The sequence below is a fragment of the Malaclemys terrapin genome, chromosome 4 (genome assembly GCF_027887155.1).
Source record: "Malaclemys terrapin pileata isolate rMalTer1 chromosome 4, rMalTer1.hap1, whole genome shotgun sequence".
Taxonomy (NCBI): Eukaryota; Metazoa; Chordata; order Testudines; family Emydidae; genus Malaclemys; species Malaclemys terrapin.
In genome coordinates this window covers 42,554,322-42,571,895 of record NC_071508.1, presented here as the reverse complement: position 1 = coordinate 42,571,895, position 17,574 = coordinate 42,554,322, and the positions used below count along the sequence as shown (strand labels likewise).

At 48.3% G+C, this 17,574-nt stretch overlaps 1 protein-coding gene across 8 annotated transcripts in view; it reads right to left on the bottom strand.

Annotated features, from left to right (window-relative positions):
• The window catches only part of TSPAN4 (tetraspanin 4), a 712,007-nt gene that overhangs the window by 22,319 nt on the left and 672,114 nt on the right, over positions 1–17,574 (bottom strand). For all 8 annotated transcript variants that reach the window (XM_054025356.1, XM_054025357.1, XM_054025359.1 and 5 more), the window contains one exon: positions 2,075–2,176. In XM_054025356.1, the coding sequence (XP_053881331.1) occupies positions 2,075–2,176 (102 nt within the window). The remainder of the gene's footprint in view (positions 1–2,074; positions 2,177–17,574) is intronic.

Here is a 17,574-nt window from a genome sequence, read left to right as displayed (position 1 = left end):
TTACCGCAATGAAACCTGCTCTATTGTATTTTTTTTTAAAGATGAGTGGCTTCAAAGTTCCACAACATTCCAACTTGAAATTGTATATGACATTTAGTAATATAGATATTCATGATCTAGGTACTGTGATTGCAGGCAGCAAACTTTTAGAAATTGCACATACTCAACTTTGATTTTTATCTCTTCTACCTTTCCTCCTCAGAATGTGGATGAGAATTGTAGTGCTCATGAAAGCCAGAGATATAAAGCACTGGCTAAATGAGAGACTGTTTGCTGGAGTTGTTCTACCCTTTTTCACACACAGTTCAGCCAAGGCCAATCCATAGCACTCACGACTATCCCACTCCTGAGATGCTCTGTCAATGCACCTGGATCCTAATTTGTATCATCCTCTGGTGTCTAGAACTCGGTCCCTATGCAACATTGACAACACACTTTAACTCTAACCTGTGCATCCTCTGGTATCCCAGTTCTGGGCCCTGCCAATGATCCTTAATTGTTCTAGTCCTAGAGGTCCTTCCTGAACAGTGTACCATATGTTATGACTTGTGTTGTATAGGGTGACCCATCTGTGAGTCTAGACTGGGACCAAACCAAAAGGCATAATTCAAGATTTCAACCCAGATTCTACCAAGGGAAGTCAAGGATGAAGAGGATGATTTATCACAGGGTAGTCTGGTTGGATAGCAAAAGGAAAAAAAATGTGATAGCCCATCTGTCAGTTTGGATAGCTTACATAATTGTGGGGGATATCCTTGGAGTTGGTGCTCCCCTTTGGCCACTCAGAGAGTGCTGCAGTAAAGTACAGCAGCCACATGGGGGAGGGGAGGCTAGTCACACCTATCTCCTGGCCAGCTTCTCTGGAGGACAATTTAGGGGAGAGCTACATGAGAGAGTGGGGAAGAAAAGCAGGGCAGAACAATGGCTGTGCTCATCCACCAATCTACCTTTTTTGCACAACGATCCAGCTCTGGCATGAGTGACTTTGGAAGAAATGGGGTCAGGGCCCTTCCATGATGAAGAAATGGCCATAGTGTTGCTGCTAAAGGGGAAATGAACTTAAGAATAAAAAGGGGGTCCCACCCTCTGGAAAATGACTGCAAATCCTTCCTAGTTCCTCTTGGAGAAGCAGAAGCGAATTACCTTTCATGTGCCGCTCCTCTGTACTATTATACATTGGGTTAAACCTTGTTATGGGTTGAGTTCAAACCTCATTGGAACTGATGCAAACATGCTCTTCATGTAAGATAATTGGAAGAGTCTGTTAAGAGGCCACACTCAAAACAAGGCATAATGGAGTCTGTACAGAAACTAGCACTGTGTGGGTGAGGGGATCCACTGGATATTGTGACCAGGTGGGTGGGTTTGTCTGTGGGTGTAGAAAAGTCTAGCTGGGGGGGGAGGGTCAGGGACGATGCAACCATTTAGGCAACCTAGGCCGTCGCCTAGGGCGCTAGGATTTGGGGGCACCATTTTCTTTGGCAGCAACCGCAGTGGCCGGATCTTCGGCTGCCCCGGTCGCCGCTGGCATTTAGGCGGAGGGAGCTAGGGCAGTGGAGCGCAGGGAGGGTTGCCTGCAGCAAGGGGGGGGGGCGGGACGCAGGGGAACTCCCCGCCCCGCCTCCTCCCCGAGCACGCTGTGGCTGTTTCACTTCTCCCGCCTCCCAGGCTTGTGGCGCCAATCAGCTTAGGCGCCACAAGCCTGGGAGGCGGGAGAAGTGAAGCAGCGATGGCGTGCTCGGGGAGGAGGCGGGGCAGGGGTGAGCTGGGGCGGGGGTGTGTGTGTGTGCCTTAGGTGGGGGGGGAGCTGCCGCAGGGGGAGCGCCTCAGGGCGGAGGAGGGGAGCTGCCGCCGGGGGGGCTCTTCAGGGCGGGGGCTCGGGGACGGGGCGCAAGGTGAAAGTTTCGCCTAGGGCGCGAAACATCCTTCCACCGGCCCTGGGGAGGGTCAGACAAGAAATAAAGAGAGACATGGTATCGTTGGTAGCACATGAATATGTAATCCCAGAAGAGACCTCTGAAGAGACCAGAAATAAATTAAGAGGAAAAACAAAACAAAAAATCTTTAGACTTACATCTGTTTGAATGATGCTCCATGCATTAGTTAGGCCAATATTTCCATCTGTCCCATACAAATGAAGCCCTTTTTTCAGATCCTGCTGAGCATACTTATCAATCTGAAAACAGAACAAATAACACTGCATATAAGTGCACTGAAAATTAAAATGTTCAGAGTGCCACCTCTCAGATGAGCTCCCCTGGGAAGCCAGGGTGACAGTGATATAGCAAGTGGGTGGGGAAGCTTCACACTGGGAATTAATCACCTAATGCTACTCAGTATTTGAGTGGCTTAGAGAACTAACTGGTTCCTGCCTCTCTCTGTAACAGTTGTTAAGTGGATACCTAACAGGGCAGTCGGTTTGATGGCCTATCCTTTCTTCTGTGACAGACCCTCCTACCACAGGGTCCATCTTCCTTCCCTCTCTCTCAGCTAACCCTAAGGTAAACAGGTCTGGACTAGTTCTAGTTACTCTTCAGAGGAGGCCTAGAAGTGATAACATCAACCCTCTAACACACACACATTTCTCTCTCTAGCTGGCTATTTGTTCTCTATAGAAAAAATATTTCTGAGCCTCTCTTGTGTCCTCCCTATGGTGTCAGCACAAGCACCTGTCTCATATTCCCATGCTCCAGCTTTTTCTTTATAGCAGCTGTGGGGCTGACAGAGAGGGATGCAGGAGCCTGGGGAGGAGTAGGGAATAGCTCTATAATGTAGAAAGATTATCGACACTCAGGGGACTGAGATACAGTTTGCGAAGTGGAGGTGCTCTTGAATAGATGCATTCATATTGACGTAGTACAAGTGAAAGGTTCTGATTAATGGTCCTTCCAGCTGAAGTTGGCTGTTTATCCATAGGATAGATATAGCACAATGAGTGCACAGTTATACTCTGCCCCACCAGTCTGCTTTAATCCTACCTGAGAAGGGGGAACAGCTGGTCAGAGCCTCTAGTTAGTCACTCCCTAACTGCCTTGCTGAGACTCTCAACAAGAACATGAATGCAAAAATCAAACACTGCATGTGCACAGTGTCAACTAATGTAGAGTGTCATAGTCAATACAGGACAAAGGAAGTACAATCCATGACCCTTAGAGGTTCCCCCTCTGGCCCCAGTCATTCTTCCAGTTGAGGGGGACTGGACTGACTGAAGCTAGTTCTTAGTTACCATAGGCTGCAAGGGTTTTCTAGCTCCAGCACACACTGAGGGCCTGATTCTCCACAGCCTTGAAAGGTGGGTAGTCACTTGCACCTGGGCAAAGTGGGTCTAAAATGTTCCCAGAGGTGTGAGGGGAGAATTTTGATTTGGTAGCATTGACATCTGTATAACTATATTATATCCCTCCAGAGGGAGGGCTAGCTCAGTGGTATGAGCATTAGCCTACTAAACCCAGGGTTGTGAGTTCAATCCTTGAGGGGACCATTTAGGGATCTGGGGCAAAAATCTGTCTGGGGATTGGTCCTGCTTTGAGCAGGGGGTTGGATTAGATGATCTCCTGAGGTCCCTTCCAACCCTGATATTCTATAAAGCAACAGTAAAACAAATGCATAACATGGAAGGCAGTGTGGAATTGGGCCTCAAAAGTCTAGGACATCCTCCATCAGGAAATCTCCACTGTGCGCAGAGGCTACACTTGGATCTCTTTTCCCTCTCTTCCTCCTCCAATTCTATGAAAACAAACTTAGCTGCACAAGAGGCATATATTAATATGAGCCACTGATAAAAGGCCACAATGATGCTGTGTAGGAGAGAGTCGTATTTGATTACCAACACTGTAATTGCCATGTTAACATTTTATATTATGTGACTATGCACTTCACTTGCATGTAAGCAGCTTGTGATTTTATTCAGGATCATATAGCTGGTACCCTAGTTACAGGAGAGTTCTGAAGGTGAGCACTGTCAGTAAATTTGGGATTCATTTGGTAAATTAAAGAACATGAATGATAAATCTGCAGGAGCAGGGGATCCTCACCCCTCACTTCAGAATTAGATTAAACTTGGGTTTCATGTTCTCTGCCTACCCTACCCTCCCTCCCTCTAATTTATCTAGAACCACTGTTCTGTGAAGGAGAAGCCACCAGATAGAATGGTAACATGTGGCTGATCAGTTGGATTGGTGCTTTATTTAGTATCTTTCGGGGATGATGGGGTCAATGAATTGTTGACAAACTACTTCCCATCTGTATAGTTCACAGTAGTGGGAGGAATGAAAAGGAGAAGGGCTATAATTGAGGGGTAAAGAGTGGGTGGGGAAAGATATCTAGGCAAACAACTTTGTTATCCTGGAGGTGAAAAATGAAGGGATACTTAGGAAATTGATTCTTAGGCTTTACAAATTAATCTTTAAAATTAAGAGACCAATATATCATCCTAAAGTTCAAATCTCCACTAATCTGGGACAAGGGCGCCCAGGTCAAACGAGAGAGCGAAGTGTTTGCCTGAAAGGCAAATGATGTGCTGTTAGAAAGATACAAAATGCCAAGATTCCTTTTCTTCAATCAATTCTGCGTTCGCAAACCATTTGACACACCCGCACAGCGTGATAATCCGTTTTACCAGGACTCAGACACCACCCTAGTAAATGTAACCTTCATGCTCTGTTTCAGATCAATAAATTTTAATAACCCAGTCAGCATTTATAAAGTGCCTGAAAGATCAGAAGCAATATTTTGTTAGTCCAGGTGTGCTTTAACATGCTCTCATTTTATCATAATAGATTGCTTAACCATGCATTCCTGCTCAACATTTTACATGTAACAGATTCACTAATGTGCAACTTGTAGTGGCAAAAAAGAACAGATCCCTCTGAAAGATTACCACTTTTCCCTGGATGGGAGACAAAAAGAGCTGTATGAATCTGCCTGACGTCACAGGGCCACATCCATAGGTGGATTTAACAGCACATTGCCCACTAAGGTTAATGGGCATCATGTGGCTAAATCCCTGTGCACTGCACCAAAAATTAGCCCCAGTCAACCAATTTACCCCTATTGTATGCTATTGATTATTTTCACTATCTGTTGGATTAAGGGGACAGTGCCTGTTTGCTTTTCATTGGCGAAGTAAGCACTTTCTGTAATCTCATGTCTGTGTGTGTCTCTCTCCTTTCGCCTGACACTGTCCAAAAAAAAAAACAGAGATACTGTCTTACAGTTCTGTAGATTGGTGACAACTCTAGATAAGTGGTAGGTCAAATGCTGTTAGCTGAGTACACCTATATCAGCATTCTCTTCTTCTGTATGCACAGCTGATTAGGTTGGTGCAACTAATAGTAAGTGTTAGTGACAGACAGCTTAATATGTAATAGGGTTCATTTATAGTGGCTCTGGCCAGTTGCCCATACACTGATATACAACTGCCCTTTCCCCTACCATCTCCGAACAATACCAATGATGTACCTCTAATGCTGCAATTTCCTGCAGCCAGTGGATGCACTGCTAGCCACAGGGACTTCCCTCGCCAGAGCCGTGCCTAGGAGAGCCTAATCTTTGCTCCTTGCGGGCATAGTTTTGACCTGCAGAATCTCTTGGTAGCGGTGATGCATGAGGTAAAGGACCCACTTGACTCCCAGAGTCCAAGCAAATTTGTTATGGAGACAAAGTAGGAAGAAGGCTGCTTCTTCCTGTAAAGTTATTTTTTAGACTAGAACCACATTTGTAGAACAGAATGTAAATTGTGGTCCACCTCTGTCAGGAGAGAGGAGTACTAGGCACATAGTCCTTGTTCTCCCTGCCACTTGTGCCTGCAGCAGAGATGTGCAGAAGCCATGTAGGGGAACAAGGGCTATGTGGCATGCATGGCTGCACTGATTCAAGTCAAGTCTGTTAATTGTTAATAAATAACATCTTGCATTAATTAATGGATTTTATTGCCATGAGCTTGGGGCAGAAGGAGCTGCTGACCTCAGAGCATCTGTTGGATAGCTGTTTCTTTTAACAAAGATAATACTGCTAAGCATGCTAAGAATAATCCTGTGACCACATGCTACCTTGCTTGAGCACTGTAGCCTTCTCTGTGAATTACCTGCCTCTTGGGGTTTGAAGTCATGTTTCCCCCTAAATGTTTAAGGTCTGCTTGGGTTCTAGTCATGTGATTCTTATTGAGTTTGACACAGGGCTTTGTGTAACTAAATCACAATGCCACTCTGAAAGTGTAGGCGGTAGATATTCCCTAGAAGGCACTCATTTTGTGCTAATACCAAGTTCGTTTCCTTCATCAAAATATTTTTAGAACACTAGAACCCGTTTAAAATGTCTGATATCTAAATGAATTGCCTCTTACTTAAATAAAAAATTCACAGTGTACTCAAAACAACCCTGAACTTCTCGTACATTCCTCTTGTTATGCCTTCAGTTTGGGCTGTTCAGGAATGAACTTACCAAAAACAAATAGCAGAGAGCTCATCCCACCCTGCTGAAAATGTTCCTACCTACCTAGTCTGCCAGCTGTACTTGTTTGTCTCTGTGCTACCAGCTTACTGGGTTTTTAACAATCAGGATAGATGCCTAACACAAATCAAATACTCTGCACCGTGAATCTGCTGTGTTCATCTTTAGGCAGGTCATGTCTTCCATAATGCATGACTTCATTTAATGAGTAGATGCAAAGAAGCATAATAAAATATTGTCTTGCTTGTTGAGAAATTTTAACTAAGACACCTATTGTTAGGAGTGTAGAATACCAGAGGTTTCCTTACCTGAAATGGACAAGATGGGTGACTCTCCCATTACCCTGGAACTAGAATAGAAACAAACTCCCTCTCTTTGGGATTCATCAGACAAAGGATAGGAAACATCAGTTTATCACAGATGGCAAGTTGGAGTGTGAATTACAATAACTACTTTGGCTCCATATCCAGGGGAATCTTACCCATCCATGTCCATCCATAAAGAACGGTTACTTACCTTCTGTAACTGTTGTTCTTCGAGATGTGTTGTTCATGTCCATTACACATTAGGTGTGCGCGCGCCGCGTGCACGGACGTCGGAAACTTTTCCCCTTAGCGGCTCCCGTCAGGTCGGCAGGCCCCCCCCACCAGAGCGGCGCCCCGCTCTAGGGTATATATATCCCTGCAGACCCGACCCCTTCGGTTCCTTCTTGCCGGAGACTCCGTCAGAGGGGAAGGAGGGTGGGAAGTGTAATGGACGTGAACAACACATCTCAAAGAACAACAGTTACAGAAGGTAAGTAACCGTTCTTTCTTCTTCGAGTGATTGTTCACGTCCATTACACATTAGGTGACTCCCAAGCTTACCATTGGAGGTGGTACAAGGAGTCAAGGTCCGTATGCACGGATGACCAGGTGGCCGCTTTACAGATGTCCTGGATAGGAACCTGTGTCAAGAAGGCCGTCGAGGACGCTTGGGCCCTAGTCGAGTGAGCCCGGAACTCTGGGGCCGGAACGTTGGCGAGCTCATAACACGTGCGTATACAATGCACAATCCATGCTGACAAGTGTTGTGTCGAGATAGGCAGGCCTCTCATACGTTCCGCAACGGCAATAAACAGCTGAGGTGTTCTGCGGAACGACCTGGTCCTCTCCAGATAGAACGCCAATGCCCTCCGAACATCGAGGGTATGGAGGCTGCGGTGGCAAGGGTCCGTATGGGGTTTTGGGAAGAACACCGGTAGACAAATGTCCTGCCCCATGTGAAACTGCGAGACCACTTTTGGGAGGAATTTGGGGTGCGGCCTCAGTTGCACCTTATCCTTATGAAAAACCGTGTAAGGGGGTTCTGAAGTGAGGGCCCTCAATTCCGATACCCTCCTGGCCGATGTGATGGCCACGAGAAAGGCCACCTTCCACGAGAGGTGCATGAGGGAGCAAGTGGCTAGGGGTTCAAAGGGAGGCCCCATGAGCTTAGTTAGGACTAGGTTTAGACTCCACGCAGGGACCGGTGGGCGCGAGTAGGGAAACACCCTCTCCAGCCCCTTGAGGAATCGGGCTACTGTGGGGTTGGAGAACACTGACATTCCCAACTCTCCCGGATGGAACGCCGATATGGCAGCCAAATGCACTTTAATCAAGGCGGGGGCGAGCCCCTGATGCTTGAGGTGCAGTAAGTAGTCCAGGATCAATGGAACTGAGGCCTGCAGAGGCTGTATGTGCTGAGGCTCGCACCAGTTGGAGAACCTCTTCCATTTGGCCAGGTAGGTTGCTCTTGTGGAGGGCTTCCTACTACCAAGGAGAATTTGCTGAACCTGGTGAGAGCACCTGTGTTCCGCATCGTTCAGCCAGAGAGATACCACGCCGTGAGATGTAGCGACGATAGGCTCGGGTGGAGCAGGCAACCCCTGTCCTGTGTGACTAGGTCGCGATGGAGCGGGAGGGTAATCGGGTCGGCTATGGACAATTCCAGCAGGGTCGTGAACCAATGCTGTCGTGGCCACGCCGGGGCGATGAAGATAATTGTCGCCTTGTCCCTGCGGGTCTTGAGGAGGACCTTGTGGATGAGAGGGAATGGAGGGAAGGCATACCTCAGGCTCCCTCCCCACGGAATCGCGAAGGCATCTGCCAACGATCCCGGGCTGAGGTTCTGAAAAGAGCAAAACTGAGGGCATTGTCTGTTGTCCTTGGTGGTGAAAAGATCCACCCGGGGAAAGCCCCACCTCCGGAAGATTGAATGCAGGACGTCCTGCCTCAAAGCCCATTCGTGCATGTGGTAGGATCGGCTGAGGCGGTCCGCTAACCTGTTTTGGAAACCTGGGAGATACGCTGCAATAAGATGGACCGCATGGGCTATACAGAAGTCCCATAAATGGAGTGCCTCGCGACAGAGAAATGGGACAGGCGGTCCTTGAAACGTAGAGGTGGATCCGGCATGGGATGTTCCTCCCCCTTATGCCTTCCTGTATCCTCTGAGTCTACGCTGTCCTCGAGCGTAACTTCAAAAGCCTGGTTTATTCCCTGGCTGAGGCTTGCCCTGGCCGTGACCTTGGCCTTGGTTAGGCGTATTGTTATGTCTTCGCCTGTTATCCCTGCCACAACGGCAGTACGGTTCGTGCCGAGGGCGAGGGTGGTACTGCCTCTGTGGTGGTTGAGGCTTAAAGGGCTTGCGCTGTGTCACCGGGGTATGCATTCCTAACGACTTTAGGGTCGCTCGCGAGTCCTTGAGGCTATGTAGCCTGGCGTCCGTTTGGTCTGAGAACAAGCCCGAACCTTCAAACGGGAGGTCCTGCAGGGTGGTCTGCACCTCTGGTGGAAGGCCTGAAGCCTGTAACCATGCCGAACGCCTCATCACTACCCCTGACGCGATTGTCCTAGCCGCTACATCAGCTGAGTCGAGGGAGGCCTGCAATGAAGTTTTGGCCACCGCCATCCCCTCGTCCACTAGGGCCGTGAACTCTGGATGTGCGTCCAGAGGTAGGGATTCTTTGAACTTGGAGACTGATGCCCAAGAATTAAAATTGTGCCTATTTAGAATCGCCTGCTGATTAGCGATCCTCAGTTGGAGGCCCCCAGACGAATAGACCTTCCTCCCGAATAAGTCCAAGCGTTTCACCTCCTTGCCCTTGGGCGCAGGGGCTTGCTGGCCATGACGCTCTCGTTCGTTGACCGCAGAGACTACCAGCGAACAAGGAGACGGGTACAAAAAGAGGAAGTCAAACCCTCTAGATGGGGCGAAGTATTTTCTCTCCACGCCTCTTGCAGTTGGTGCACTGGAGGCAGGCGTTTGCCATACCGTCTTATAGTTAGATGGACTGTCCGTATAATCGGGAGAGCGACTCTGGAGGGGCCCTCCGGGCTCAGGATGTCGACCATGGGGTCCTCCTGCTCTACAGTCTCCTCTGCTTGCAAGCCCAGATTGAGGGCTACTCGGCGAAGCAGGTCCTGGTGCGCCCGATGATCAATCGGGGGAGGGCCAGACACTGTCGTGCCCGCCACTGCCTCGTCTGGCGAGGAGGAAGAGGTCGGGGCCTTTTGCCCATCCTCACCTTCCTGCAACCCGTCATCAACTGGTTGTTCCTCTGGGGCCTGTCCCACGGCGTGGGACTGGGACAGTACCGTGCTCGGTGCCGAGTCCACTCCCTCCCGCTCCTGCGGTCTAGAGATCGTTGCCTCCTTGTGAGAGGGGGACGGTACCGCGGAGAGTGGGATCGGTACCCTGATGGCCCAGATCTCGAGGCCCTAGATGGGGGCCCTTGCTGGTGGTAGGCCCAGGGTGTCCAGAATGGCCATTGGCCTGGTTGGCCCCATTGGGGATGACCAGAGGCTTCGTAGTCTCTACTAGCCTGTGCCCTATGGGCATACCCGTCGTACCGGCCCAAGTCAGTCTCCGACACCACGGACGGTGATAGGTGCCGGTCCGGGTTTGGGGAGTAGTGTCTCCGTGACCAGGACCTTTAGTAGCGTCTCGCCGACCTGGACCTGGATCGGTACCGGTGACCACGGGACCAGGAATGACTACGGGTGGTCGGTCTCGGGGAACGTGTAGCCGACGCATCCCGGTGCCGACTCGCGTATGGCTGCTGAGTCGGTGCCGACCGCTTACTGAGGCCCGACGGCTGTGGCGCTTTCTGTGCAGAGGGCAACCGGGAGTCCACCGAGGCGGAACTCGACCGGGACCGGTGCCGTGAACGGTGCCGAGATGGGGACCGTGATGGGCGCACCATTGCTGGCTTGCCTCTTGGTGGCAGTCTCGGCGGAGCGTCCTTAGTTTGTGGAGGGCCCTCAACGGACAATGCAATCAGGTCTTTTGCTGCCTCAAATGTGTCCGGAGTGGAGGGCTGTTCCAAGAGCTCCTCCAGCCCTTCTTCCTCACTCGATGCGCCTATCCCGGGGCTCGACGGGCCTTTCGGTGCCGGAGCCACTACCGGGGCCTGTGCCGGGGCCGTGCCGGCCTTAGGCGCACTCGAGGTCTTCGCTGGCGCTGCCCTCTTATGTGGGGAGCGTCCTCGGGCTTTGGGTTGGCCCTTCGATTTTGTCGGCGAAGACGACCGGTGCCATAAATGCCCCCGTTGGGTCGGTGCCGTGGGCTTCGGGTGACCCGCCGGCGCCGGTTCCCGAACTGATGCCGGGGCGCTCCGCACTGAGGCAGACGGTGCCGTCGAAGTGGAGGGCTGTAACGCCGTCTCCATGAGCAGCTGCTTGAGGCGAAAGTCTCTTTCTTTCTTAGTTCTGGGCTTAAAGGCCTTACAGATCTTGCAGCGCTCTTTCTGGTGAGTTTCCCCCAGGCAGCGGAGACACGAGTCGTGGAGGTCGCTCAATAGCATCGGTTTACGGCACGTGGCACAAGCCTTGAAGCCTTGGGCGTGCGGCATGCCCCGCCGCCCAGGGCCGGTGCCGGGGTTGACCAAACAACCACAGCAAGAACTTCAAGTACCTAATGAACTGTTAACTACTAAGCTTAACACTAACAACTAAAGAACTGATAACTGTTGCAGATAACACTAATGACTATGCTAAAGGACACTCTCAGACGAGAGACAGAGTTGTTCCAACGCGGACACGGACGGTAAGAAGGAACTGAAGGGGTCGGGTCTGCGGGGATATATATGCCCTAGAGCGGGGCGCTGCTCTGGCGGGGGGGGGGGGAGCCCTGCTGACCCGACGGGAGCCGCTAAGGGAAAAAGTTTCCGACGTCCATGCACGCGGCGCGCGCACACCTAATGTGTAATGGACGTGAACAATCACTCGAAGAAGAATATCAGATTTCAGTGCAGTTTCTGCTAACATGGCTTGTCTGTTTGGTATGGACCAGGTAAATCTATTTTAAAACAGTGTTAGAGAACCACTTGCTAGAGCGGCATATTAGGGTCTTCTCTAAGGTCAGATCCTGTCTCACTGAAATTAATGTGACTTTTCCCCCAGGAAGACCTGGAGCGTGTCCACCTCCTGCTATGGCATGAGGTGTGAGACTGGCAATGCCCCATGGAAGAGCCTTGCATCTCCACTTCTTGCTCCAGATGAGATAACACAAGGTACTGGTAGCTCTCCACAGACTAAAGAGGGTGAACCAATATGCTGCATTTGTTTGCACAGCAATCAGCTAGTCCCAGGCTTTACAGTAATCGGAAGTTGATAAAATGTAGTTATAATGGTGCTAAAGAGCCTTAAAGTCTGATTCAAACCCCATCAGAGGGGTTTAGATTAAGCCCTTAGACACAGATTAAAGGTATTTAAGCACTGCTCTTCTCAGCACTGCAAGCCTAAGTGATTTAGGGGCCTTAAATTTTGGCCTTAGTGCTTTGCAATCACAATTCTGGCATTGGTTAGGTATGTGGAGTATGACTGCATCAGGCCCTCGTACCTCATTCTGTCATCCCATATGTTGAGCTGTATGATGGCTTGGTGAACTGCCTCATGCATCTCCATGGGGTGTTCACTCCAAGACCCATTGCTCTGGGAGGCTACATCAATACCATGCCCACAGAGGACTCTGTGGCAGGAGAAGAAAGCAGAGGACCAAGCCTGCCTACCAGCACTCCCACCCAAGTTGCTATACGCTAACGCTGGGGTGAGTAGCAGGTGGCTCTCTGAGAGGGAGCGGTCTCTGCTGCTACTTTTGGAGGGGAGGACGCCTCCTGTCACCCCCCCATACTGCTGTCCCTGCCTCTCTGGGAGGGGAGGAGAGTGTCTATTGCCACTTCATGTGTGAGCAGGACCACCAGGGGCTGCATGTGGTGTTCCTAAGTCACCATGTTGTCTTGCTTGTCGTTATGTGAGTCAGTGCTGAAGTCCCTGGAAAAGCTTTTACAGAGAGTCCCCAAGGAGCTTGCCGTCAGCATTCCCCAGGTTTCTAACCTGCGGCTGAATAGAGAATTTTAATTTCAAGCCTCACTGCTCCCTACAGCGTCATGAACAAAATATTGCACCAGCCCCCACAAATTACTGAGATCCCAAACAGCAATTATCAAACTGGACAAAGCTGCTAAGTAAATGTTGGTAAGTAAATGTTCCTGACCTTTCTGGTGATTGCTTCCCTGCCACCTTCCCTCCCCATCAAAGGAGGAGAAGCTGTAAGGAAATGACAATATATCCAATTGTTTCCCACTGGGTGAAACTTTTAATTTCATGCCTTGATAATCATTCTTTACAGCTAGCACAGAGAGGGACACTGAATGTAAACAGAAAGTCCCTAATCTAGAAGGTCATTCATGGGAGCTCTTTTGCCTGCTAGGGAGAGATGTGATTGATTGTACTGATAGGTAAGTCTCCCCTTAAATTGGGCAGGACTTAACCCAGCACCTGGGTTGACTGTAAAGATGAAAATCTGAGGGGTTTATTTTGTGTTGGGGACTGCACCACATTCTGGCTCTTGAAACCCTCCTTATCCCATCTGCCAAAAGAATGAACATCATGTAGGGCCTGATAAAAAGCCCAGTGAGGTCAGTGGGAGGCTTTGCATTAATTTAATTGGATCAGGCTCTTAGGAGCTATTAGAATGTGCTATGGACCACTAGTCATTGCTTACTTGGTATATATGTTAGTACTATTGGTTTTAACACTGCATTTCCATGGTATGGCTTGTAGGATTCGGGGGGAGGGGAGGGGGAAGGAGGAGTGGTTGTTTCTGTTCAAATTTGAGATGTCTCTAGTATTGAGTAGAATTTTGTTTATTGTTTTGGAGTATTCACTGTGTGAATTGCTTTACTTTAGCTCATTCCATAACACTTCCCAGCTGGTCATACCTTCACGTTTAGAATCATGTTGGCTGGAAAAACGTGCACTGTCAGATTTCTTAATGCTTCCCTAAATTCTAACCGGTTCACTGATATGCTATTAGCACCCAACATTCCTTAGACACCAAGGAAGATTTATGATGACACCTTGGCATTGCTTTATGAATTTCAGGGCAAAGGAGGCAGCAAGAACAGATGATCCTAGAAAAACTTGCAGGGAAAAGAATGGCCTGGTGGTTGAGATGCTAGTTTAACTTGGATCTGTTGAGCCACAATCTCTCAGTTATGCTACAGACTTCCTGATGCATTTGAAGAAGTGGTTTTTTTATCCATGAAAGCTTATGCCCAAATAAATTTGTTAGTCTTTAAGGTGCCACCGGACTCCTCGTTGTTTTTGTGGATACAGACTAACACAGCTACCCCCTGAGACTTCGTGTCTGTTCTTGGAAAGTCACTATTTCTCTGTACCTCCATTCTCTATCTGTAAAATGGGGATTATCATACTTCCCTGCTGCAGAGGAGTGTTGCAGATAAGAAACCATAAACCTGCAGAAAGGAGTTTATGACAAACATGTTTTCACAAGTGACTATTTTGATTCAATTTATTACAAGTAAGGATTGATATATTTTGGTTGAAGAGCTTTGTGTATTGTGGCTGGAGTTTTTAAGCTGTTCTGGGAGTTGTATAGACTAAAATCAATATTTTAGAGATATTTTATAACCATTTTCACAAATACTACAGGCTGACTTTATCCAAGAGTGCTACTTTTGTGTGTGTGTGTGTGTGTGTGTTAATACATATTTATATTAGAAATTATTTAGACTTGGGCAACAACGGTCTAATAACTTAGCCCTTCAAGTAACATGGTTTTCATAAATTATTTTATATAATTTTCCTGGGCGCACACACATATATATCAACAAATTCATATGCAATATGGGCCATTTGATACCATTACCATTGATACACTCTAAACACTAACAAGCAAACTGTTCATCCACCTTGGATATATGGGCCATGTTCTCAAAATTCATCTATTGCATCCTCCTACTATGAATCAGAGGTTACAGCATTTCTCATCTTATCCTTCATATGTGGTCCAGTGATTACACACATTCTCTCATCCATCATCCACCTATGTGCCAGAGAGGTCTATCTACCTCATACACCTGCCCTATTTGTGCTGGAAATTTCACTGTGCTTTGTCCTGTTCACACTGACAAGTGCAGTCCGAGCCGCGACACTCTAGATACAGTCTTTACTTCGTCAACTGGGCCCCAGAATATCTCATGCATACGGGGTTTTATTTCTGTGCCTCTCCCTACAGAGTAAAGCTAGTACTGCAAATAGTTCTTTGTTAGCCTTCTTTGACCCTGGGCAGCAAGCACAGGAACTGCCAGATTAGATCAGAACTTTGGTCCTAATGGACCACCAGATGTTTCCGAGGAAGGTGCAAGAAACCCAGCAGAAGGCAGATGTAGGTATTCTGCCCACCCCATGAATATTTCACCCCAATAAAGACTGTTTCAGGGTTTAAGGCAAAATTCTATATTTCTTCCATCCCCACCCCCTTTTATTTTTGCATTAATTATGACAATGCTGGATACTGGTATCCATTAAAACATTCAATCCCTCATTAATATTGCAATATTCTTGTGCTCAGTGACATCCTGTGGCAATGGGTTCCACTGTCTACTTATGTATTATGTGGGGAAAGTATTTCCCTTTTATCAATTTTGAATATGGCACCTTTCAATTTCACTGACTGTCCACTCATTCTTGTGTTGTGAGATGAGGAGAACAGAAGTTATTCTTGCAGCATCTTGTTTCAAATCAGTGTCATCAACAGCACATTATAATGCCATGTTTTACTGCAATAATAGGAAACATCTGGACAATCCTCCCTTAGTTTATTCATTTTCAATTACTGAAAATTGCATCACTACCTCCAAGAGCATATCTGTTTTCTATCAGGTGCAGTGAAGAGCTATGTAATGGTTTCCTTCATTAAAACAAGGGCAGGAGGAGGGGCATTTAGCAGCAATGACTTTCATTTTTGAACCTTCTTTCATCCACAAGGATCCCAATGTGTCTTACAAACTAATTTACGAACTCTTCACCAGCCTCTGAAATGCAGTTACATCAAGAATAACATATAGTAACTGTTGGTGGAGTTTAGAATTTCCATGATGCTTGAGATGTTGCTCTCAAGGGGAAAGGGTTTGCATATATAATGTGAGTGGAAGCATCTTTGAGCTATCACAGATATTATCAGGCAGATCCTTAATTGGAATAAATTCAAGTAGCTCCACTGAAGTCAGATTTGTACCAGCTGGGAACCTGGTCCTATAAATTCTGCTGGCAAAAGCTGTGATTTATTTATTTTTTTTTTTTTGTAACTGCACCTCAGTTTTGGATAGGAAGAAGAAAAGAACATTTCCACCAGAGACTGGAGGGTGAATTTAGGTAAGAATGTAATTAATCCCACTGGAGATTAGCCAGGACATTGGGGTCACTCATTTCTCTTTGAAGACAATACCACATGATATTTAATGACTGCAAATGGTTGTTAAATTGGTTTTCCATCATCTCTGGAAGACAGTATACTGTCAGTCACTAGATGAATGCACCTCTGATCCCCTCCTGGTCTCTTTGAGCACAACCGCCTCAGGCCTTGAGCTGTCACCTTTCTCTTGGGGTTGAATCACATGAGTTTCCCACACTGACTGGGCCCTGGGTTGTAGTCTCCCAGTGTAGCACTGGCAATTGTCAAGTACTGTTTTCCCCACATGATTTAATAATCACAGGAATTCCTTATATTTTACATATGTAAACAAAGGGCTTCCTAATGAACCGTATGAGCTACAGCTGTAGAGCTATACTAGTTTACATCAGCTGAGGAGCTGGCCATACATAGTTTTCTAATAAACTCATACACCTTAAATTAGGGGCGGGCAAACTTTTTGGCCTGAGGGCCGCATCGGGTTTTGTAAATTGTATGGAGGGCCGGTTAGGGGAGGGGGTCATGGTACGGCCCCCACCTCCTATCTACCCCCCCTCCCCGGGACTCCTGCCCCATCCAACCCCCCCATTCCCTGACGACCCCTCTGGGACCCCTGTCCCATCCACACACCACTGCTCCCTGTCCCCTGACTGCCCCTGGAACCCCTGCCCCTGACTGCCCCCTGCCACCCCATCCAACCCTCCCTCCTTCCTGACTGCCCCCCCGGGACCCATGCCCCCATTCAACCACCCCTTCTCCCTGTTCCCTGACTGCCCCCCGAACCCCTGACCCTGACTGCCCCACCACCACCCCATCCAACCCTCCCTCCTTCCTGACTGCCCCTCCGGGCCACGCCACCACCACCACCATGCAGCTCAAAGCACCAGGTCAGGCCCGGCTCTGCAGCTGCGCTGCCCCAAGAGCTCACAGCTCCGCCGCCCAGAGCATTGTGCTGGCGGCGGAGGGGGAACAGTAGGGGAGGGGCCGGAGCTAGCCTCTGGGGCCAGGAGCTCGGGGGTTGGGCAGGTTGGTCCTGTGGGCCAGATGTGGCCTGCGGGCTGCAGTTTGCCCACCTCTGCCTTAAATATTTACAGGTGTAGAATTCACCCAGCGTGCAGATTAGATTTTTTTTCCAATCAACATGATAATGGATGCCGGAAAAATATTTGACTTGATATAATTGTAATTAATTTGCTGCTTTGGCCTCTTGCATGTGTAATTGATTTTTTTTAATCTGTCTCTTTTTCCTCATCCCTTTCTCTTAGTCTCTGCAACTGTGGAGTTGTTTATAATTCATAAGCTGTGAGCCAAGGATAACTGTTCATGGAAGATTTTTGAATGTTTACTACAAATATATAAATAAGATTTTTTAAGAGTGGTCTAGGC